At 42.2% G+C, this 25,883-nt stretch overlaps 1 protein-coding gene across 3 annotated transcripts in view; it reads right to left on the bottom strand.

Moving 5' to 3' along the window:
- Positions 1 to 25,883, bottom strand: part of PDZD2 (PDZ domain containing 2) — a 137,822-nt gene that overhangs the window by 25,168 nt on the left and 86,771 nt on the right. For all 3 annotated transcript variants that reach the window (XM_066181028.1, XM_066181029.1, XM_066181027.1), the window contains 9 exons: positions 14,432 to 14,543; positions 12,426 to 12,574; positions 11,659 to 11,778; positions 9,065 to 9,179; positions 7,288 to 7,361; positions 6,918 to 7,131; positions 5,752 to 5,869; positions 3,173 to 3,305; positions 267 to 348 (listed from right to left, as the gene is read on the bottom strand). In XM_066181028.1, the coding sequence (XP_066037125.1) occupies positions 267 to 348; positions 3,173 to 3,305; positions 5,752 to 5,869; positions 6,918 to 7,131; positions 7,288 to 7,361; positions 9,065 to 9,179; positions 11,659 to 11,778; positions 12,426 to 12,574; positions 14,432 to 14,543 (1,117 nt within the window). The remainder of the gene's footprint in view (positions 1 to 266; positions 349 to 3,172; positions 3,306 to 5,751; positions 5,870 to 6,917; positions 7,132 to 7,287; positions 7,362 to 9,064; positions 9,180 to 11,658; positions 11,779 to 12,425; positions 12,575 to 14,431; positions 14,544 to 25,883) is intronic.

Raw genomic sequence — 25,883 nt, forward strand, 5'->3', positions numbered from 1 at the left:
TCAGAACAACCACCTCTTGACAACCCTACTTTCAGGTCATGGCAGCCAAGTGAAAGAAAGCAAGTTACATAAGCTGCAGAGCTGATCCATCTGAACTGGATGTTTGTGCTGAAATTTCTGCAGTGGACAGAGTGATGATACTCCCTACACTGTTCTGCTGTCTTAAGGGCTCTCAAAATAATAATGCTGGGGAACTTCAGAGCCTGCCCTTAAATGTTTCTGCATCTGTGAGAGAACACATACTAGAGAAGAGAACATGTTGCTACCTGTGACGTGAGAGGAGCTGGCATCCTTGCTCTCTCGGTGGGTAGTACGTGCGATTGCTTCATCCATCTCCTGCTCCGAAACCTGAAGTAGGGTGGAAGACAAAGCTCAAACAGGATACAAGAAATTACAAGACTATTACCACTTATCACAAGTACTTGATTCACTTTATATAAGTCACTATTTTTAAAGATGTAATAAAGAAGACCTAGTTGAGGGCTCCTAAGTCCTTGTCCCCTCACTCAGACTCTCTCAATGCCACTTTCCTGCAAAAACCAGGAAGCAGAAGCCTGCCAGCTGCATGAAGACTGCATCCAAGTGACACACAATATAAACAAATAAAACAGCCACTGACTTAAAGAAATCAAATGAAGCTATTACGGCCCAGTTTTAACTCAATTAAAAACTGTATACTGACTTGTTGAGAAAATATGACTTTAAAACAGACAAAGACTGCTTTGTGCAAGTATACATCACAAACTTGAGTTATTCTACACTTAACCCACCGGAAAAATACCAGACTTCCCATAATATTAGCTGTCTTTTTAATTTTCATTTATCCTTGCTTTTAAAAAGAAAGCCTAAATCAGTAATTGGCAATTAATGTTTCTCTGGTTTAAGAATGAATACTGGTTTACCATATTTGCCAATTTAGCCCTTAATTACTGCCATACATTTAATTCTTATTACTGGAAAACATATAATTTTATACAGGAACAACTAGTCTGCAGGATTATATATTTAAGAACAGAAAGAAAATTAATTCTGTCAAAAATACTTTCCATGCACATTGCTTTATATGAATTAAAATTCAGCATAAATAGAGACTACAAACTTGAGTCTTCCTGAAACATGAAGATTTGAGAGACTCTGAAGCAAACTCAGCAGTTTAAAGACAGCATAAATACCATATTCACTCAAAATATCATGCAGAAAGAAAATTTTGAGGTATTTCTCTTGGAAGTACATGAAAACAACAAAGCAAACATATTCAACAGCAAAATATACTGTGGATCTTTTGTGTTATAAAAGAAGAAATTAAGTATAAGAATGTTCAAGACAACATGAACCTTTGTAAAAACACATCTCTGTTTCCAGCCTGTGTCATAACATTACAGCAAACTAAAGTCCTTCAGCTCCTGGGGCACAGGGAGTTACTGCAGGACATGGGCCAGATCCTTAGACTATGATCCATGGCCTTAACACAAACCTTTTGGTAAAACATATCCCAAGAGTTAAAACAGTTCCCGGGCATACTGCAGTACATTTTTAAAGTTAACCAAAAATCCACACTTCTGCAAACTCTGCCAACTTTGATGTTTAGCATCCTTTATGGCTCAGGCAGTTCAAAATGGAAAGGGACAAGCCAATTCTTAACTCCAATTGCATGCTGGGGTATTATTAAGAGCAAATGAAATGAACACTTCTCTAGCGATCCCCCAGTTCTTTCAGAAAATGGGTGACAGTAACATAGCAATAAATACGGGTTCCCATATGGACACTCCTCCAGAGATCCAGCTATGAGAGATTATGGATTCAATATTGACAGGATTATGGATTCAGTACTGGAAAAATGCTTTAGGGTCTCTCCAGCTTAACTTTTAGCTTTTTATACATTTCTTGGCAAAGGATTTGTTGTCATCTTAAATATCACTTATGGAAAACTGTAATAGGAGCCACTTAATAGTTTCCCTCTGTTACTGAGTAATACCAAGCAATTAGCTTAACTCAGTTCATCCTTTCAACTGACACCAGGTTAGGTCACTCATCAGCTTTCAAGACCCCCACCACAGCAAGGAGAGGGACAGATGAGAAGGGCCAGGCCCGACAGCATGGCATTTTTGTTTCATGCTTCTTACAGACACTTCAAAATGTCTGTATGCCTTGATAACGCAATTACATTCAACCATTGTTTTGGTTCAGTACAGCACACAGGCTCACCAGAAATACTGGTATCTTGGGCTATAAGCCAAATTCTTACCCTCTCCATGCTTACCTTTAATAGAACCACAGCCTCTTTCTTTCTAGCAGCACAAGGCCTTCCAGCAAAGATAATAAACTCCGGCAAGTAGGCCCCTATTTGTTGACTGTGTATTTGATTTAGCAGAAAATACACTAATAATTACAAAACAAGAAACCTGAGTTCTCCTAGGTATGGCTTTATTAAGGCCTCCATTTGTAGTTATAAGTTCAAAAGTCAGAGCTTTCTGGACCCCCAAATGCAAATATTTTTACAGCTTCATTCCTGTTTCAACAGGAAGGTTTCGTACACTCATGAAATTCTTTGAAATACTGAAATAAAAGAAGCTGCTATTCCCTACAGCTTGGCTAACAGGCTTTCATCTTCTATCATCAATTTTTAAAAAATGCTTGAGAACACTTACTTTGCAAATACAGCCTTATTTCCAAATTGACCTTGCACGGATTCAGTAGAACTACGCTCCATATTCTCACATTTTAATTCCTGAAGGAAAGCTTTCATCTTTGGATAGATTTTACTTTATTATAGTAGATCAATTCAAGCTGTTGATACATATATTCCTGGCCCTAAATGATATTCTACTCAAAAACAAAGTAACTCCAAAACAGCTTCAAGGAGAAGGGAGTCCTGTGCTGTATTTGCGTTGCTACTTCACCCAAGTACCAAGAAAGATGGGAACACTTCATTCAAGAAGTTCCAGGAAAATGCAATTGATCAGTGGGTGACTAAGTGAAAAGCATTAGGGACAGTCCAGCATTGCCATGATTTACAAAACTGGAAAGACTCATTACAATCCTGACATCTTGCACAATACATGCCATAGCAAGAAAAAGCCATTTTCTTCATTTTCTGCTTTTATGACAGCAAGACTCAAATTACAGTGACAGATGAAAACAACCCAGATCCACTTACTCATTTTTTCCTCACCTTTGGATTGGGATGACGACTAATGATCAGGCTGACTGGGCCTGGTCCACACTCGCTCAGGATTGCGTAGGCTTCACTTAATGCTGCATGACGCAGGCTCACAGAATCTGCCTCCAGGATTTGGTCACCCCGGCTGCACAGAAAGACAGAGTCACCTAATAACAACCACCTTCCACAAAAAAAAAAAAAGTGCTTTCAACTGATGGCCAAGATTTTTCAAAGACATGAGTGTTCTGGAAAAGACATGACTTCCAAAGAAGGTGCTGCTCCCAGTCATGTGAATGGTTTATGTCCTCTTGAGTTCATGAAGGAGGCTCAGAGACCCCTTCTGCACCCACTGTCAGTGCAAAAATCTCTATTAAATCAACCAAGAAAACTGTCTGCATTTGGACCAGGGTGAAAGCAAGCTTCACTTCCCGTTCTGCATTCAGATATTTATTGAGCACAGAAGAGGAAAAATGAGATTCAGATGGGCTTTTCCTTCACACCATATCAAATTACTTACCAGAAACACTGAGAAGAAATTAATGATTTAGGTATTAGTTTATGAAATGACTCCAGGAAAATATTGAGCTTGGTGAGCCTATATTTGCTAAAAATTAACATACAGAACCCATTAAAAAGGAAAAAGAAAAAACAAAACAAAACTCTCCTGAAAGGAAAACACTGTGTGACTGAAAAGGACATACAGTGATACAACAAGGGAGTATGGCTTTAAACAGAAAGAGGGTTTGATTAGATCAGGTATTAGGAAGAAATTCTTTACTGTCAGGGTGGTAGGCACTGGAACAGGTTGCCCAGAGAAGCTCTGGAAGTCTTTGAGACCAGGATGGATGGAGCTTTGAGTAACCTGATTTAGTGGAAGGTTCCCTGCCCATGGCAGCGTGTTTAAAACAAGATGGCCTTTAATGTCTCTTCCAACCCAAACCATTCTATTGATTCTATGATTGTTTAGTTCTATTTTATCAGTTTTGCAGCTCTTGTTTATGGTGCTCAGACATCTGGAACTATTCAAAAGAAAATATCATCAACTAAGGATATCATTAAAGCATTCTCCATAATTCCTGAAAATTTGCTTTGAATAGACACTCTCAAAGAATCTACTACTGCTAGCTTATACTGGGCTACTTGTGACAACGACACTGTGTTTACACTTTGAGTACACAAACCAAAGGCAAAATAACTATTGCAATTCAGTAACCTGCACTTCTGGTACAGGCTCAGGAAAGTAAAGGGTGACCTATCACTTGTGCAATCATCCCACTACCCTGTCCATCCTTTAGATTTGCACAAATGGAGTCACTTACAGAGCCACATGACTGAGAGAGGGAGCTCAGATAGAGAGGAGCTGGATTCAAACCTCCCCTGGCATTGCAAAGCCAACATTTGATTAACAACGCTTTCCAGAAATCTAAACCATCCTTTAAGTCTTGGTCTGTGAAGCCATAAATCGCTAATGGGACAACAGAAGCAACGTCTCAAAGAAGCAAGCTAAAAATCTGGGAAGGCTGCCTGGATATAATCAATCACATAAACCTAATAATATAGCTGTTACATACAGACGCAACCAACACTGCAGTGTTTTCCAAAGGGGCCTGCAAGAAAGCAAGTTACCATTAAATGCTGTCTCCTGTAGACATTTCTGTATGATAGGAACTTTCAAGAGTTTTGGCAGCAATGCCACCATAAAATTATCTTCTTCCCTTATTCCAAGAAATCAAATTTCCATTGCAGTTTTCCTGGTGAGCCAGGAAACAGAAGGCACTCTCTAGCCATGTGAAAACAAGACATTTGCTCAGCCTCTCTGCACCAGTGCTCGCACCACAGATTCAAAATGGATCACACAGTCCCAGAATCTCTTCAGCACACTCTTCTCCTCTGGAGCCATGCTCCCAGCACTCACCAGCATTTACTGAGGAATGCAGAAACTAGTAAGGTTTCCTCCAGTGGTTTTCAAAAATGAAGCCTCCACGAGAGGAAAAGCAAGTAAGTTTCTGTCAATCCAATGTAAGGCACAAGGGAACCCTGGGAATGACTGCTTCCTAAAGACATCCCAACTCCATGACAGAGTGAGTTGGGCTGGTCAGCCTGCAGCAATCCTGCCAGACTGAGAGTAAGGGCAGAAAAGCACTGCTGCAGCCATGGGTACAGGCAGCTCCACCAACATCTACCCCAGCTCTTTTTAGGAGAGTTTCAGGTGACTGAGCTTTTAGCAGAGCTCTGCAAATTTCCTCCCAGTCTGGGGTCTCTGGCTGCAGGTCTCACAAAAAAGCATGAGGCTGCACTTCTTGCTGCTCCTCTTTTTCAAAGGGTGCTATTAGGCTCAGCTTTCTGTACTGAGAATTTAAAAAAAAAAACAACCAAACAACCCAGACCTTAATGATCATGCTGTTTCCAGAACACAGAATAATGTTTCCTGGGTATTTAATAGTACTTTGGAATGTCTTTCCTTAGATGTTTTCTTTTTGGTGAACTCCAAAGTATAAATTTTGTCCCTGCGACATCAACCAATTGGTGAAAAAAAAGTCTCAATCGATTTTATTGTAAAACCACTCCAGCATGTTTCTGCTTTAACCAACCTTAATCTGCCATCCATTTTAGCCACTGATCCAGGGGCCAAGCTGTGAATGTATATCCCAGGAGAACTGTTTTCCAGCGTGAGACAACAGGCACCAATGCCAAGCCCAACCCCTGGCTCTGTGAAAAACAAGAAGTACAAAGAAACGTGGCAGATTGTAATCACACAGGACACACAAGTGTTTGTGCTCCCACATCCCATCTGAGTTCAGGACTCGTGACATTGTTTCAGGTCTGGCCTTAGGTGAAGCCAGCCAGGAAGCTAAGACCAACAAGTGGAAATCAGGATTGAAAACAGCTGATCCTGACTGTTATGTGAGATTCATCAATCTCAAAAAATACTTTGTGCCATGGGAACCTCCTGGAAATGTCACACAAGGTCTGACCCGGTCCAAGGCACAAAGGAGTAGGGGCAGCAATCCAATCAAGATGTCACTTAAAATTACTGCAGAAAACACGAGCACAGAAGATACTGCAATTGTATTGCTCTCTTTTGTTAAATATCTGTATGGCATTCCTCAGCAAAGAAGCACAAATGAAGGTGAGGCATTATCTCTGGTTCAGTGGTCACTTCTGTCCACTTACACCTTTGCTTTCCTTCAGGTAACAGCATCCCTGTTGTAGGGATAACTGGACATCTTACATTCTCTCTCAAAATTTTAAATCCAACCCTTAAAATCACCATATTCTAAGTCTTAAAAATAGGCATGTTTGTCTAGCACATATAACACATGCTTTAAGTTTATAATGAGCAATTATTAACAATGAGAGCAACACTCATGGAGGAGTTCAAACAAGTCATCTGGGAACTTTTCAACACTGTGCAGCTTTGCCTTCTATGGAGATGCCCTTTAAGAGAAGGGCACAGCCTCTTGGGCTGCCACGAGGCTGATTTACATTTTGCTTGGTATCTCACAGCCTCCCTCTTTCAGCAGCATGGACACTGACTGCTACCCATAAGGGGCTTCTGATTCTGGAGCAGCAAAATGCAGAAAGGGGAATTCTTCAGAAGTTTTTGCATTAGAGCGTACTTTTCCTCCTTATCCTGTGGTTCAAGGTCAAATAGGCATGGGTGGGTACACCAGACATAAGAGTCTCTAACTTTTTTCCAAAAACTCCCCTAAGAAGAAGAGATTTGTTTTCCCAGACCGTTTCGATGGACCCTCACCTTTATTGAGCGTCACATCCATGACGATCCTGTCTTTGGGGCCAGGTCCTTTGCGGCTGGAGGAGGAGCCATCGGGCTCCTCAAGGCCAGGGACAGGCACGCTGGTGCTGGGGGAGCTGGAGCGGCTCAGCAGGGTGGGGGTGACGCAAGGCGTGAGGCTGGGGCTGCGCAGCCGTGTGCGCACCGTCAGCGTCACCACGCCCTTCTTGAGTTGCTGCAGACACAGCACAGAACCACAGTGAGGCGACGAACATTGGTCACTAAACCTGCACACAGTAACTCGTGGCAGAGCAAGAGTAACAAGCTGAGGGTAGGAGACAGCAATGAGTGAAGAGGAGTGTGAATCTCTTCAGCGCTACATCCAAGTTACCTTGAACCTCTGGATGGCCTCCTGATGGGTCAGTCCTTGTAGGGACTCTCCATTAACTTCCAGGATTTCATCCCCTGGTAAACAGACACAAAAAATTAGGTCAGCAATATAGAGACTATAAAGATTTAAACCATCTTTCCTGAACATGAGGCAATCCACTACTACAAGGATTTCAGTTAACTATTCAATAAAAAGCCTTTTATTGTTCTCAATTTATTTTCACTTGTATCAATGTCTACAAGTTACTAGTGATGAATTACCGAAGTAAAAACTGTTCTTCAGCAGAGATCCTTAACTTGGCACTTCCATTCTCACAAACAAGCTGAGAATGCTATGGATTTTAACTAAAGTCTGGAAATGATTATGACATGAAGTCCAAAGGTACTAAAAAACTGACTTTCTTTTGTAAGCATTAACAGGAGAAATGAGGAACTAAGTGAAACACTACAGCACATCACTTCAAAGCCTGTTCAGAGAAAACGAACCTTGCTTCCATGTGCAGAACGCAAATGTATTCCCTTACTAAATGCCTGCAGACAGAGAAGCATGTAGTAGCCCACATGCTGTGACAACAAATGTCTTTTTCACCTCAAGGAGCATGTCCTGTCAGATTTCTACCAGTTTCCAGGCTCTGGGTCTTACTACTTACACCCAGCTGTGCTATCTACCTTCATTTTATTAAAAGGAGAGTCAGCATGATCCACTTCCTGCAATTTTACTTGTGTCTTTGCAAAACTACATGGGGCAATATCATCAGCTAAGTCTATCCCTCCTCTCCTTTCCTAGCCTCAATAAGGAAAAAAAAAGATTTTGCAAGCTATGAATATTCTGCAAATGACTGCTGGGTTTATGGGACAGCTGCTACTTACTGGCTTCCCACAGCAAGTGCACAACCTATGATGCAGGGATGCGAGCTTCCCTCTGGCAGCAACTGTGAGAGTTGGCACCAAAAGCCGCCTCAAATACAACAAGTGTGATAAGACAGAAAGAGGGGAATGATGATATGAGAAGTAACACAGGAGCAGCTTGAGAGAAGTAACACAGGAGCAGCTTTCCCTGGAAGCAAAGTAACACAACCCCTGCAGAAGGGTGGTAAACTACCACTCTAAACTCATGGTCACTTTGTATTTTCAACACTAAGAGTCTGTCTGTCTGACACAGCATTCAGACCATGGTGCAGCACACACAGAGCAGGCTATGCGTGCAGCTCAGACACCAAGACCGGAAAAGCAGTAAAAAAATCTGGCTACATCTCCTTCTCTAACCAGGGTGATCTTACTGCAAATCCCATCCCTCTTTTTTTTTTTTTTTCCCCTGGTTATGATTCTTGTCCTGTCAAAATCATACCAGGAGGCTTAGAGAGTACAAGGGCTCAAAAGAGCCTCTCCCAGACATGCCCCTATATGCAACGCCTTCTCAGACCAGCATCTTTAAGCCAGATGTTGTTGGTTATCTATATTTTCCTGCTGTCATTGACTCTCTCCAACTGAAGAATTGCAGCCTGCTGTTTGGGCAAATAAAGTTCATGAAAGAGAAAGGGGAAAACAAAGTGGCCACGACTATTCTGTTCTTCCCACTCCTCAACATGAAATATAGTCAATTGCTACAAATGATCTTCCACAGGATGAACAAACAGGTCATTTTATATTTTCCAATTTTCCATAGCCTCTTACAGGTAGCCAGGTGCCTAAACACAGTTGCACTTGACTTTTCCTCTTGGACTGAAATAATATCCCACTGTTGTCCTTTCTGTGAAGTTGGATTCCCTCTACCATACCTTCTTTAAGCCTTCCATCAGCAGCCGCTGCTCCATTTGGGAATATAGTCTTCACGAAAATCCCCATGCGTCCACGAGCAGAATCCTGACCTCCCACAATGCTGAATCCAAGACCCTACAGAAAAGAGAGGAGAAGATACACAGTTGGCACCTTACTCTACTATCATCTGTGTGAGAAAGACTGCCAGTAATGTACAAGACAAGGGGAAGACCTAAAACCTTCTGATTAACTCTCTCCTTCCATTTCCTCATTTACTTTCACTCTATTATCAACACTCATCAGTGTTTATAATATAACTATATAACCAAAAAGAGCTGCAGGAACCCTAAGATGATATAGCGAAAATTCTGAGATTACTTTGGGTTTTTTCAAAACTCTGGGTCAATAGCTTTCTCATTTTAAAAACAGTAATGCATTCGTTTTGAATTAACAGACAGTCAATTTCTACCCCTGAGATCTACATCCAGGATTTACTATAGGTTTCTCTTATGTCACAGATCCTACATTACCTCAGGAAGAAGAAAAGCTTCAGAACATGACATAAGGTCAGTGCTGCAATGTCAGGAATGTAGCTGAAAGGAGAATGGCATGTGGGGGCTACCACTCACATGTACATTTTTAATTATTTTGGAGACATATATCACGATGTATTTAAATAAATCTAGATCAATAGATTCCCCAGGGCTTCATTCATTAGCTCTTACCTCTCTGCACTCCCCCAGCAGGCTATGGCACCATCTTGCAAAGCTGACCTGAGAACTGATGAACACAGCAGAATGTACCTCTCCCCCTTCTGCTGAGTTCTTTCCCAGACAAATCACTTCCTTGATCCACAACCCTTTCCCATATTTCCCCTCTAGTCACTCCTGTTCATGCATTTTACATAATAAAGAGAAAAGTCATGGACCAGGTGGACAAAGGATGTGGAGAACTGTTGAGCTTTAGTGATCTGAAGCCATGGACATTATTATTGCCTTGGGCAGCGCTCTCCAGCTGAGGGATGCTGCCAGGGCAAGCACTAAGTTTGCAATCCAATACAACAATCAGATATTTCGCCTCACTACGTGAATACAGAGCAGGCCACCACCGTTACAAGCTTTTAGTAAATTGATAAGACATTACTGATTTCCAGAAAGGAAGCAACTTAGCTCCCTTGTGCAGAGCAAAGTAACTCCGCCAACTGTTCAACCCTGTGCAATTATCAACTGCAAATCAACCTACAGAAAGCAGGAAGCTCCTGGCACCTCCATGCCTGGACACAGGAGGTCTCCCTATGGCTCCATGGGTGGGTTGGGAGAAATACGTCTGCAAAGTACAGCAGTTTCTACATTAGCCCACCTTCCCAGACAAGCGCTACCACTCCACAGCAGGAAACCACCCCTTGAAGACATACCTAAGGATGCAAACCTAAATGCAAATACTTGGCTCCCCACCACCAACACCACAACTCTCTGGAGAAATGTTTTCAAGTCTCAGGTGTGCACAGGGATAATAAAAGGAGCACTATTGCTAGAATTGTACAAGGTGCAATCCATAACAGAGGAGATCACCCGAGAGGTGGGTGGAAGGCACACAAAAGGGCAGTTGTTTTAGGTGGTTCTTGATCACTGAGGTCTGCATTCTCCCAGCTGCTTCCTAAAACCTTGGAGCTAAGGGCAGAAAGGCAGGAGGGGTGGCTTATCCCAGGGGGAGAAATAATCTAATTTCATGAGAAAAACAGGATCAAAAAATAAGTAAATGAAAAATGAAGAAATATTTGTTCATCATAAAAGACCCACAGCTCCTAAACCAAGGGAAGCTAAAGCAACTGTGAGCCAGCCTACCCACAGAAGTAACTATTTCTAACTTTTTGCTAAACATAAAGCACAACAAGGCATTAGTTAACCATTTGAGCTTGAAAGTCAAAACAAGTCTTCTTAGTCCAAAACAAATCCATCTGATGATTTTAAAGACTATTTCACAAAAGAACATGCATATTTTTAGCATATTTAAATGACAGCTCCAATACTGGTGTGGATTTGATTAGGGAAAGCAATATATACCTAGGTTAATGCTTATCTGTTTTTTCATAGCATGCAGACAGCTGGTATCTAGCAAGTGTATAAACACCTTATTGGGGAAAAGGACTTGTTGACCCATGGAATTCAGTGCTCTCAGCGAAGCAATCAGCCAGTAACCTGTCTTCAGGTTTAACGCTTAATTTGCAGTAATTTATTTATTTTAAAAATGCATCCAGATTCCACTGAGGGAAAATACGCTTGTCCATAAATATACATGTGAACAAGGCACAGTTCTGTAGCTGCCCTGACTTTGCATAAACATACATATTTAGAGATCAATTATAAATATTTGATATCTCAATAATGGTGAGATGCACCAAACCAAAATGAAAGCTACCCTGTGTGTCAAGTGGACAACACAAACATCACATCCCCTGTATTTTGCATGTGTAACTTTGGCATTTTTTGTTTGGAAATGGGATTCGTTTATCATTAACACTACTACCAGCTACCTTGAGAGCAGCTGGAAGTAAAGGAGATACCTCTTAAATGTCAGCTCTTGCTACAAGTGAGAAACATGCAGAAACCCTCACCTTGCCTTGCCCTTTCATCAGGACAATGTTGGAAATGATAGACGGCTGGGTCAGTCTCCATGGAGATTCCACTTGGGCAGCACTGAAGGAACGGGTAGATTTCTTCACAATATGGTAGTCCTAACATCAACAAACAAGGATAATTGCTCTGATTGCTTGGCACAGATACTGGGGATGTCATACTGGGAAAATTGGATGTATTGGGGAAGAGGGATGGAATGTTTTAGAGATATATTCAGAGAAATGTTCAAGGGATGAAACCCCAGCTCACTACAATCAAAGTGAATCCTGCCACAGTAATTTTCCCACATTTTTCATAGTAGAATCATTTTGAAATGTATCAATCACAATTTAAATTAAAAGGATTAAAGGTAACCTCATGATATATTCAAGTCCTTATTTGCTAAAAAAAAAGGAGAAAGAAAAGGAGAAGGGAAAGGTCTACATTTTAAAATAATTAAAATAAAGAGCATAAGAATTTTTTTGTTGCTCCTAAAGTCCTCAGATCTCTAGAACTGCAACTCAGATGATGAACAGCCTTAGGACCTTGTGGCCAAAAGCAAGCAGTACTCTCCTTCGTAACACTCAAAAAAGTTCTCCACAGGTGGCCAACACATCCCATTTTGGTGTCCAAACCTGGTTTCAGGCCCATGATGTACCTACATGATCCTGTTTCATGACCCTTACCCACTTCTATGCGCTCCAGGCAGATGCTGTAGGACCGAGCACAGTGAGGTGCTCACAGCCAGCTCTGCCTTCATCCTCACCTGTCTGGCTCCTGCTGACTCCAGCTGCTGGGGCAGAGAGTGCTTTCTTCCACCCCGGGAATATTTCACTGCTATTTCATAATTTGAGTCACCATTTTCCACTGTCAGCTCATCGTCTTCTCCCACAGACTCCAAGCGGGATCCGGCACCTAAGAGAAACCACAGAAATGCATCTTGCAAACATCTGAGAGCTCTTTCAGCCTCTCTCATAATCAGGCAATAACCACGTCCTACAAATCCCAAATTAAAGTGCCTTAAAACAATGCTACGCAGTTCCCAGCCAGGCAGTTGGAAACCAGTTTTGATCACACTCAACCAAGAACTTTTCCTACTGTCATAGGTTTTTCTGCAATCTCTTCAGTGATGCTGAACTTGTGGTATTAAAGAGAAGTAGAAGATAATTGAGTCGGTAGCTCAGGGACAGGAAAGACATTCATCTGTTCACACCCAATGGCACTTGCCAGTGCACTAAGCTCTCAAGCTTCATGTATTTAAAATTAAAAGACCTGACACTGCAGCAGTATTCATTTCTGGAGGTGTCATGTCACTTTGAGGGAATTTTTTCTGGAATGGAAAAAGTAAAAATGTGCCAAAAAATGCTATTTTCTTTCCTTTTGGCAACAATTCTACTTGTCTTAAGGAGAAGAGTGCAGAGTTCATGTAGGAAACAGAATTATTTGTCTTGAAGGACATCCTGTAATTAGCCACAGAGTATCCTACTCCTCGCACCAGGGCTCCTCCAATTCTCATTTTCTCCAAGGTCCCTGCAGAATCTCCAGTCACAGCAGTTCCCATACATTTATTTTTGTCATTTCCACACCGCACAGGGAAGGGCCATTAACCCCTATTTTACAGATGAAAACCCAAGGCACAGGCCAAATTTCCACAAGCTGGATTTCATGACGAGGATTTAAGATTACTTTAAACCAGCGTTATGCTGGAGCTGCCACAGAGAGCAACAGCTCTGATTTCCTTTCATCCTCAGTGTCTGTACTCCAGGAACAGGGTGTCATGGGCTGAGGTAGATGCACTGAAAATTTGCCCAGGAGAGCCCCAAACACATTTTCTGCCACCTCCTACCCGCCTGGAGGCTGTGCCAGGGAGGGATGGAGCACAGAGCCGGTGCAGCTGCTTTTTTTCACTTAGCATGAAAGCAATTCTGCTGACGCATCCATAGGCAGAATTTGTACCCACTGCCCAGAACGCAAATTAAATCTGGTCCCTGCTTTGGGATCTGAAATCGGGATCTGTGCTTTTCAACTCCCTTTCCCCCAGCACACAGGCTGCTGCTGCTGCACATAGACAGGATACCAGTCTTGGCAGGATTGGCATCCTGGCATTCTTTCATACCCTGGCACATACAACTAACCCTTTCCCATCACTTCTCCCTCTCTTCAGAACAGTTGTAAATCTGTGTTTTGTGCCCATCTCCAAATGCATCTTCCTTTCTCATGCTGCAGTCTAGGTTAATGGATGCTCCAGGCTCACCCACAGCCCAGGGGCATCAGCACTCATGGCAACAGGGTCTAGATCCCCAGTGAGCCACCAACTCACAGCCTCAGGGGCTACAGGCAGAGGATCTCCCTGGAGTATGCTAAAAATACCTTAGTAATTGGAAATTAGGGTGAACACAGGAGGGAGGGAGCTTCAGAAAGCACAAGGGTTAAGAACATGATCAAGCTCTCCACACAGGTTACTGTTCTGGCTTGGGCACAAAGCAACAGAAAATCTGGGGACTAGTCACCATATTGGGCATTTTGATCAGAGCACACTGAAATACACAGACAATGCAAATAGTCAAAAAAAGAAAAAAAAAAAAGAGAGACAAACAAACAGGAAAGAAAGACAATTCTGAAGTTTTGCATAATTTTTCTGTTTCCTTCCAAAATAAACTAATATGATTTAGTTTATCATATTAGAAAATCCAATCTACCTTTTGGAGCATTAAAATAAATACACTACATTAAAAAATCTACAATTGCTATCTTCTATCAGTCCGGCTTTACCTTGAGATCGACTTCTGTATTTCAGTATGCCACTTGACAGAGCTGAACTCTGGTTGTTTCCTTTGGACACTTCTGCACAAGCTGGATCTTGAGACTTCTCAGTTTCCATCACCTAAAAGAAATTTTTTAAAAAAAGATAATCGTGTAAACTAGAGATGTTGATGACATTTTCCTCATTGTCATCATGGGACAGAAAATTCCATTGCATATCATCTCTGTTTCCAAAATATGTCATTGTATTAAATCAGCATACATTTTCTGTAAGTAATTTTTAGCAATGCTTTTGGACATTATGGTCAGGCATCCTCTACAAGACATCATACTAATGCCCCCAGATGCATCCAGCACTCCATGGCACCTCAGTCAGGTGTTTCTGCATGTATTTGAACAAAACTCTAGCTTCTATTTCCATCTGTGCTGCTCTGCAGGCTTCCAGAGACATCACATCTTTATAGAGAAAACCACTTTTAAAAAGTGTTATTTTACTGTTAGTGTCTGCTGAGCACCAATGCAAAGCCTGATGACGAAAAGCTTATTTAACAGAAAGTTATGACAGCTAAGCACTTAAAAAGCCTGGAAATGTGCAATTAAACCTTACAGGTGGAAACACAACCCCACCACCCTGAGTAAATGCACCAGGACAGGAGGAGTCTGTTTACCGACTGCGTTTGCCCAGACGCCAAGTAACAAGGTAAGCAGCACAGCCACATGTCCTCTGCCTCCAACTCTTCTGTGCTCAGGGACGAGCAGAGTTGCCCACAGGCAGGTTCTGCCCAGCCCCTGCATTTTGGAAGGTGCTGGTGAACTGCTGGAAGTCAGTTTTAAAAAAACCCCACCCAAGTAACCAAACACTTTCCTGTAAAAATAATTTCTGCTTCTGCTATTCAGTCTTAAAAACACCAGTCTTTCCCACAACCTGACTCCCATCCCCCAGTCCCTCTTATACCCAAGCCAACAAAGCCAAAGTTTATCTTTAGTGCAAAGTCTAGACTTCGTGATTTTAGTTTGAACAGTAGAAACTTCAGGAAAACATAAAACTGGCAGAAACAGGAAGCTGGAATGGAACTGCTTTTTATTCCTCCCCCTTCAACATGAACACCTACATTTAATTTACACATAGTTAGTACATCCTAGCTAGTAGTTGTTGGTTCTTCAATGAATTGCAGCAACTACTTTAGAGTCCACTTCCAGCATCAAATGCTTTGCTGCTCACAGCTCCATGTAAACTTAGAACCATCTGATTCATTCATCAGCCTGAAAAAAAGACCAGCACCTGTGATTTGATCATCCTCATAAGGGCTTCATTCCAGAAAATATATATGAGCCAACAGATTCAAAACCCCACCAAAGAAACCCAAGCCATCAGCAATTACGCCACAGCCAAAGTGTCACTAGCTCTCCTTCCAAGAGACTTCTGGGATACCCAGAAGACAGCAGAAGCACATGGAAATGTGACAGGACCTCATGGATCTCACAAAGATACACTAAAATTTACCATACAAGTGGGAACACTTTTTATGAAGTGAGGATGCCTCCCCTGTAGGAGGGTAGAAATCATTTGCACAGACAAAAAAAAAAAAAAAAACCATGGTGGTCTTACAGGTGTACAATCCAACTGGTGCACAGGGCCAGTGCTACCTCTGCGGTGGAGAGGTGTGATGCACAGAGATGAAGGAAAACAAGACGAATGTCTCCCTAAAGCAGCTACTTTTGCTGGCATGCTGTTTAACTATCCAAACAGATGGGGATGGGTCCAATCTGACTTTTCTGGAGCTAAGCACAACACACATCAAGTCTGGAGCTGTAGAGCTGTTTGTTTTTTGCAGTCTCTGTGGATATGGGCAGTTGTACCTGACAGGACCACACAACTCCCAGCCCACAGATGGACCCCTTCCTCCAGCTCAGAGGAGGGGAGAAAAAATGACTTAGTTTGTAGCACTGTACAAAGAGATGCTGAAATTATCTCTGCTAGGGCAAATTATCACCCTGAGCCTAGGTTCAAGGATGACCTATTCAGTACATCTTGTGCCTCTACTACATGGGGTTTGAGTTTGGTTTGGTGTAGATATGTTGGGAGTTTTGCTGATTTTTATTTTTACTGTGCCACAGGAGAAAAATACCAATGTGTTCTGCAACCCCATATATTTTCATCTAGTGGAGTGGGAAGAAAAACAGGACACAATTGCCACTTGTATGAAAACTGTGCACCCCAAGCTACCTTCCCCTCACGGCAACCCCAGAGCCTGTGAGCTTACAGATATCAAACCCCCAAACCTCACATATGATCCACGGAATGTCACATGTGTGCAAACACCAATGCTAAGAAAAGCCTCAAGATATTCTCGACAGCTTCCTGAAATTACAGTTTATCCAGCTAGGCTTCAGACTACAAATTGGAAGTAAAAACATTTAAATTATCTGTGTCATTAAAAATGTTTAAATTATCTGCGTGGGTTTCTTTTTTTTTATTATTTTAGCAGAAGAATTTTTCTGACACTAAATATAAACACATAGGGGAAGACACACCACCATTTGCAATGTAGTAGATACTCTTTAAGTTGTTGAGCTTCCCTAATAAACCACCAGGAGTTTTATTATATTCAGAAAACACTTAGAAATCTGATCTACAAAGCTTGCAAGAACTCACCAATGGCGTGTGCCTGTAATCTTTGGCTCTCTCATAACCTAGACAAGAAGAAAAACCCTGCTCCACTTTATCCTTCTGGCCATGAACATATCACTTTTCTGTCTCAAAGTGGCTGCGCAGATTTAACCATGCCATTTTAATTTTCCTCACTTTCTCACTAATGAAGCTTATTATTTCAGTCCTGTAGGTCTCTTATTAAACTAAACCAATAAAACCCTTCCAATGCTGTCCCAGCGTTAAGGACAAGGGGAGCTTTAACACGCAGAGTAGTTTGAAGGGAGATCTAAAAACAGAGCCCATTTTGCCAGTTCATTAAGTAGCTCTGGGATCAAGTGATGGTGACATCTCAATTGATTTCAAAGGAAACAGCACTACCAGGGACACACGGTCCTGGCACTGCACCAGAAGGAACAACTGCCCTCAGAGTCCTCGCCTGGGCAAAACTCCAACATGACCAGGCTCTTAATTAGGCAAGATGAGGAGGAGGATTATGACAGTCTGCACTGTTTAACCGCAAACAGTTTGGCAATCCCTTGCCAATCTACAAAAACAAGATAGCACATAGAGTTTGATACAATTTAATAAGTAAATTGTTTTTCTGCTGCCCTTGCAGAGCTCCTCAGCTGCTGCCCTTTCCATCAGCAAGCCCACCCGACTCCCCACAGCACAGCCTGGCTGGCTCTGCTGAGGAGTGCTAGCAGCAAGCAGACCAGTTCATCCTGGTGGTTTGGGAATGAAGCAGAGAGAACCAGCCTGAAAAGTCTGCAACATAACAAATTCTGTTCTTCCTGCACTGGCAAAGCAAGTCCACCAGCAAGACTACTGCCCTTCTTCAGAACAACCATGTGAAAGAGGAATGGCTGTGCACCAGCACAAGCTTCATGGGAAAATTTCACATCTTCTCTGGTCCCATTCACACTCTGTCCTGGTCTCCAGCCATGACAATTTTTCCTTAAGCAGCACTACCCCAAACATTTAACCATGAATTGACCCAACACCACTGTCTGTGGGGCAGCCATTAGGAGGAACCCAACAGGCCTCCATGAGGAGCCAGCACAGACTCTTCAGAGCAATGCCCTGAACACCCAAAGCAAACCTGCCGCACAAAGTCTTTCTTCCTAGTCCCCTAAGACAAGATGATGCCTTAAAGCCTTTAACCTTTCAAAAAATTTTCAAGACTTTTTTTCCACGATCTGGTATAATTATAGCTGTTTCAGTTATTTGTGCAATTACTTATTGCTTTATGGGGCACAGCATGCTTTAAGCCTTAAATGTATCTGCCAGGCAGGGAACTCCACATGCCCCTTTGCCTTGCACAGAAAGTAAAATACCTTCACTTTTAAATTAGCTCTTTCTCACTTTAATTGAATCCATCTCACAGATAAATTACAAACTGCAGCCACTGTAATTTATGAGAATTAACATTGCAAGTAATGCAGAGGACATGGATTTTCTCATCTTGGACAGCACTGAGTTTTCCATGCCTTACTACTCTGTTTTAGGACATGTACAAAGCTGCACAGATCCTAGAAGGAGGCTGATGAGTGGGGACACACTGCATCAGGGGCTGCAGCACCCAGGGGCATTCTTCCAAAACACAGCACATCCCAAAGTCCAGGGAGCTCTCTAAACATGGGGCTCACAAGAAGTTCAAATTAAATCCAGACTTAATTTTTGGTGCAAGCTAGAGGACTCCCCAATTCCAAAGGGCACTGGCATTTCTGCTCCTCTCTTTCATGACAGAAAAGCAGAGAACCACTTGGAGCCATGGATGGAGGAAAAGAGAAGAAACATCACCTCCACTTCAGCACTAATTCAGTGTCTTGAACTGGCACCTACATAAAAACCAGTGCCCTGGTTGCTCCCCTGGTGCAAAGCTGACAAGGGCAGACAGCAGTTCTGCACATTCACCAGGGAGGCCTCGGGCAGGTTCAAATTTGGGCTGTGTTTGGCAGCACTGGTGAAACAAAGCCTCCACCACCTTTCCCAGAAGCTCACCTGGGAACTATATATGCTGGCACCACCAGGTGCAGCCCATACTTCCTCCTGCCCACCCAAAGGGGTTGGGAACCCAAGCCCTCCTTTACTTAATTTTAAAGAAAGTGTTGGATAACTCTTGGTTCATGTACAGCAAGAGATCAGGAAATCTGATAAACAGTCAAGAACTGGAGCTGCCCAGCTTTCTGAATAGGTGGAAATGCCAAATAAAACAAAAGCTTTTAAAGTGGTGTCTAGTCTGCCACTTTACCAAATTCCTGTACTCAAAAGCAACCCTAAGCCTTCAGTATAATGCAGTAGTCTCTAGACAGGGAATTACTATTCACTTCAGGAAGCACCAACCGTTATTTTTGTGTTTCTTCTCAAAATCTAGAGAGTAGTCACACACAAACCTGCACATGAAACAAAATCTGACATTCACCAGCACAAAGACAGCAGTAGTATCTGCCCATGCCCAGTCTGTAAACAGACTGGAAATGCACTATGGCAGAGCTGAGCTACTCTCATCTTCAGTAATATTCTATTTATTTTCTTACAAGATTGTCCAAACCCTTCTTGAATGTGTTTGACAACAGAAGCCACCATGTGTTGACCACTGCTCAGAGCATGCTGGCAGGTTCTTGATGGAGCAGCATCCCATGCGTGCTGGCTCCAGTGACTCTCTGGTCAGAGCTACAGCTAAGCAAAGCACACTCTATTTTCAGATATCCAAAGAGTCACTAGAATTATTAATAACATTTTGAAGAAAAAAAACTTCTAAAAAATATCCTTTTAAATAGGAAGAAATGCAGGAAATGGCTAACACAGACAAGTTTTCAATGAAACACATATCACAGACAACACACGCCTTGGAAACAGTAAGGTGCTCCCAGCTAAATAGTTCCCAATCCTTTTTGGACCAGACTACTCTTCTGCTGCAGTATATTATGATTTTCACTAGAAACAGCTTTTGAGCTAAAGGAAATCAAATGCACACAAACAGATGCCTGCTGTTCTCTTTTTTATGCTTTACCCTTTTTCCCTCCCACCAAACAGCAAAAAAGCAGGACACATGCTTTCCATGCAGTTTAGTCACTGCCCACAAGATGTCTCTATGTGCTACAGAGAGATCCCAGAAGACCAGTCTTAGTAAACAGCAGAGACCATGGGATTCCATGAGTGTATGACAAACATGGAACTCAAGCAGTGTGAAAGCTCGTTCAGCTACTCAATTATTTTAACACATGCTCAATTCATGGGTTTAGCACAAATCTGGAGCATTTATATCATAATAAACAATAAATTGCTTCTTTTTTTTTCTTTTAATGACAATCTTTCATTTCCCAGTGAGGAATAAAATATGCAATAATCATTCCACAAAATAAACAGCTCTCCTGAGAATGAAACAAGACCTTCTTAATACTGATGTCAACCAACAGCTGCAGAGAGCATTCCCATCACGCCACTGAGGGGAGCTTTGGATTTCAACTCCAAACAGGCATTTTATACCATCCTAAGTATACAAGAAGATATGGAATATGTACAAATTAAGTGTCTTTTATGCCTGCATCTTCAAGGATCTGAAGCCTCATATATTACAAATGCTGCACAGCACATCTCAAATGAGTTTTACCTGATCCCAACTAAAACTGGACAAAAATTTGCAGATGTGGTACTTAGAGATTCACACTAACTCAAAAATTCTAAAGCCTGAATCATCCTTCTGCTAATGTATGTGAACCGCATGGCTGTGACAGCATTTCTCTTGTTCCAGTGCCATGAGAGTGTTATTTTTAGCTTGTTAAAGGCAGTTTGTCTCCTTCAAAACTGGGCAGTTATCCAAACAGCCAAATGAGAGACAGGCTGTACTGTATCTGATGCTTTATGGGAAAAGCCCTCATTCACAAAAACAAAGACCATGCAGAACCTGTACCGTAGATAAACTTGTGTTTCTATTACTCTGCTGACTCAGCTTTCAAATATATCACACGGGAAGAGCAAAAATTGTAACTCTGGGCATTGTTTACACTGTTATTTATGGTCAAGTAAGAAAGGTTATCTTCCACCAGTCCAAGCAACAGGAGGTATTTCACGATTTGGAGATGGCATCACAGCTACAGAGAACCCTTCAAGTACTGGCCCCCAGTTTTCCCTAGTCTTGCCTTTAAGATGGAGGCGGTAGGAAAAGGCCCAGAAGGGCTGGGAGCCAGGCACAGGGAATGATGCTCTGAGGAGCTCCCTCCTGACATGAAGAACACATTCATGTTACTGTCTCCTTGACAGGTGAATTTTACAATGTGTGAAAAATAATAACTCAGTGACACTGCACCCCTGCAGGCCTTTCAGCACTCTTTCTCCCTGCCCCAACTCATGTGATGTGTGCCAACACCTTCCCCCTGCCCTGACCAGTGTCACACCAACAAAACCAGCCCATCGCTGAGCAACCCCCCTCAGCAAGTCCAAATGCAATTGCTTATTTTAATGTCATAGGGCTTCTAGAAATAACACACATTGTGTGAACAATATTTGGTCTCCAAGCATTTTATCATTTTCTCTTGCCCAAATTCCTAACTATATTTACTCTGAAAACTTGCTTCTGGATTGACTGTAGGACCCAGTGTGTCTCATCAGCCATAGCATGAGGGAAGGGCACTGCACAGGCACAGACCCACTGATATGCTGAACAAGACTGTACCTCAGACAGGTACACTACATCCAGACTTTCAACAAATTCAGAATGTAGAGCTGAGTAGCAGCTCTGAGCCATGTCAAGGTGCAGCTGGACCCCGCCCTTGCCTGCCCCCTCCATGAGTGATGTGGCACAGGGCACAATCTGCAAACATTGCCAGCCGTCACGACAAAGAGGAAAAGATTTGTTGAACCCTTCCCAGTACATAAACAAGCCCCATGCCAGGCTCTTCAATTTCTTCCCCGGCCCCCCCCCCCCGCCCCCCCCCCCCCATCTTAAGTAAAGTCTTTCATTGCTAAGCAAATTTCTGCCAGGTAAACCTTTTTCTTGCTTTTCTCCCAGCTATGCAGCACTGTTTGAGGAGTGAGCCATGTTTCTTGCAGCCTATGTTGAGACTGAAGTGCCTAATGGGAACAAACACTTCAGTACTCCAAGTAACGAGGGCCCCTCTCCACGCCCTGCACACATTTAATTATTGAGTTATGCTTCCTGTTCCTTCTCAATGCTAATGTTTTCTCTGAAATTCTCTCTCAGTGTTTCCAGAAGAACTTTTGACCCCAAGACTGTTTTTAAAGTTATGGCATTGTTATCCTCTTCTTCATTATGCTTGCATGGCTACAGGTAATTATGCGTGGATTCCCTGGTAAGACAGAAAGGCTCATGGCAGAAAACAACCAGTCAGTCTTACAGCACAGAAAAAAAATATAAATGGAGAGGAAGCAGAGTTAAATAAATACAATTCTTCACATTCACCAAATAGGTTTATTCATCCCCTTTCAGATACGTCTTGCATGAAAACCACAAGTGGGTTTTGGCAGGGATCAGGTAACCCAGATCACGCAAGGAACCTTCAGCAGGAGACATCCTGTTTCTGTTGCTGGTAGGAGGGTGAAGACCTTGCAGGGTCACAGCCCTCTCTGTGTGCAACGCGCCCAGCACTGACGTGAAGGCACACATCACACACTTCAGGTCATCTCAAGATGATTAAACACGAGTAGAAAGGTCCTGGTACCCCACAGCAGAGGGTCATGCAGCTGGAGGTGCTGCCAGAGACGGTGTCCCCAGGGCTTGCCTGCATGGTGAGCTTGGGCACAGGGAGGCAAATTCCCTTCCCAGTGCTCTCTCAAAAGGAAGAGATAGGATGACCTCTTTTTCTTTTTTGTACAGTTCTATTCTTCATGGAACAGACTCAGCTCAGGGTCCTGCCTCCAGCATCAAGTATGGCAAATGCCCAGGGGAGATCACAAGATTTAAGCACAGAGGAGCAGTCCCCAGTCTTCCATCCCTGCCTCCAGCAACTACAGATCCAAGCCTTCTGAGGCAGACATCCTCTTGCTGTGTTTACCAACCTATTGAAATTTCAAGCCATTAATATGAAGCTGATCATTGAAGCTAAGCATTTAAAAAATACTCAGACCATCAGATAGTGAACCACACAAAGGCAAGTAACTTTTGAAGCAACTAAGAGTGGCACATGCTTCTGTCTAGGGACCAAAAATCCCCCAAATTCATTGGACACTTTGCAAATTCTTGGTAGATGAGCTTTCTCTTTAGAGTACACTACCCAGGTTGCTCCACTAGCCACCAGTGCAGTGACTGAGTCAATTTAAAGCCACAGAAACACTAGTAAAAGTGAATTAGAATTAAAAATAAATCATCCAAGGCAAATACTTTCATATTATCCTATTTCGCACTTAGACATAAATAGTAACATTTCAGAATAGCAGTGTTAACTGCACATGGCAAAATATGGATTGAGGTAAAGGAGTTTAAAATCCCTGAAATGTCTCAGGACTGTTTAGGACAACACAACTCTCTGACCCAGTGTTTTGTGTCTGAAGTTAAAGAATGTTTTGGACAAACTAGTCCTGAAAGAAACACATTTTAAGGATTTAATGTAATCCTTTTTCTGCCTGGCAGCACAAGTCTTAATGAAGTTAAAACTTTAGCATGTTTAATGTTAAACAGGGCTTTACATAAAGAGACTGTAAAAGCAGAACTCCATTTAAATTGTATTATGCAATTTTTATTAATGAAACTTAACAAGTGGACTTTGAAGTAAGACTTAAAGTGATACTTTTCTCACATTACAGTTTTCAAATGTCACAAAATTTTTCTGCTGTGTTCTGCAGAAGCTGACTAGCTCTGACTCTATTTTCTTGTCTGAAAATGCTGGAGCAGAACTTAAAAGAGGTGAAAAAACAACTGCTCATGGGGAAATTTTTTTACCACCAGCATCTAGAAAAGAAAATTTTCATTTTTACTATTTTTTCCACAGATTTTTAAAATAAGCCAGGTTGGAAGGGACCTTGGAGGGATGTCCCATTTCAAACAGTGACAACATCAGTTTCCTCAAGAGCCTGGTCCAGCTGAGTTTTAAGCAGCTACAAGGATGAAGATTTGAATACGTACCTTCATTCCAAGTGATCATTTTTTCTGCCTGGTTCAGCCTTTAGGCAATCAGGTGCTAAAGCAGCAAGTCCATCAGGTGTATTAATTATGGTTCTGAATACTCAGCAGTGAATAATATTAACAGAAAAGTAAATGACAGAATATCTTTGACAAGCCTAGAAGCTCCTCCAAGTTCTTCACTATCTTCTAGACTTGTTTAAGAATAAGATAGACAGTGTTCTGGGTCAGAAAGGGGACAGTGAAGCCTCAGCTGACAATAAAACATTCTGAATTACTCATTATGACATAACCACCCAACACCTGACAGCATCCCTTTAAGTCACTCCAAAGCCCCACAGAGTACACAAGAAAATCCATTAACCTCTTGTCAGAGGTGAGAAAGGTAACTCCTGGACAGGGCTGAGTTGAGAGTCAGCTTCAAATCTAAAACGTCAGACTCTTAGACTGAGATCACAGTCTCAGTTACCTGGTCCAGACTTTGAGTACCACCCATCCTGAAAGTCTAATACAATTACATTTGCGCTAATTAAAAATAGTCCAGCTTAGTTCCTGCTTTAATTCTCAGTCACACTGTCATCCCCTATCTACAGTACAGATGTAACGGAATACATGTGAGAGAAAGAGAAGACACATGAATATCAACAAAAGCATGAGAGCAGCAAAGAGTGGTGATTTCCAAAGGAATTCTGCAATAATCTATTGGACTATACATTTATATATATTTAAAACTAAAATCTTGTGATGCTTTGATTTCATACTGACCTTGAAATCAGCTTCTAAGCTTTGGTACGAAAAATCCCACCCAGACTTGCCAGGGGGAAAAAAGCCACATGAATTTTATGTTTTCCATATATTTACCTTCCTCTGTCCTGCCTGGCTGTATGCAGTATTTGCACAGCCCAGCTCAATTCAGGCTACCCAGACCCAGCTGGGATGGATGAGGACGAAGGTAATGCTGAGAGGTTTACAAAGTACAGGCTGCGCACCCCAGGCTGCAGAGCACCCTGTCTGCACTCAGAGGCTGACACAGCAGTTGCAAGGCGAACACAAACACATTTCTGTGCTTTGGATCAGAAAAGCAATGATTTCATCTGCAGATCAAGCAAAAACAGAAGAGGTCCTTAAAGTCACCAGTAACTTATTACATTTCTTTAAATTACATCCTTTGAACAAAAAAAAATCCATACAAGCAGAAAAGACAATGAAAAAAAAATCCTGCTGCTACTCTTCTAAATCGTTTATTGTACCCAGATTTCTGTGATTTCCCCTCAATCTTCCAATGATGTATTCTGAAAGCAAAGAGCTATTGCCATCAGGGGTGAGAGCGCCCAACAGGCAGGCAAATACAGTTGGCTCTGAGTTAGTGGCCACCACCATTGCTAGCTGCAGTGGCACTGGGATGGACATCGGGGCAGACTCCAAACTCAAGTCCAAGCTGAAGGACTCTGGGAGGCTCATCCAGCAGTGTCCTCATGGTCACATGCACCTCAACCATCTTGAGGTTCCCTGAGCACTCCATTAATCCGGAAAGGAAACATTTGATAAAAAAGCCATCACTGGCAACCAGGCAGAGCCTTGCTGGAATACACATGAGCAATCCAAGGAACAAATAACTCCTAATGTGTGCTGAAAGAGTCACTGGAATGCCAGGGAGCTTAATCCTGAAGCCATACATAATTAAATTTTGTCAAAATTGATTTTTATATTTAAGTGCTGCTGAGCCATAG

Source organism: Chamaea fasciata, unplaced genomic scaffold, assembly GCF_029207755.1.
Source record: "Chamaea fasciata isolate MVZ Bird 193981 ecotype frontalis unplaced genomic scaffold, bChaFas1.0.hap1 SCAF_4, whole genome shotgun sequence".
NCBI lineage: Eukaryota > Metazoa > Chordata > Aves > Passeriformes > Sylviidae > Chamaea > Chamaea fasciata.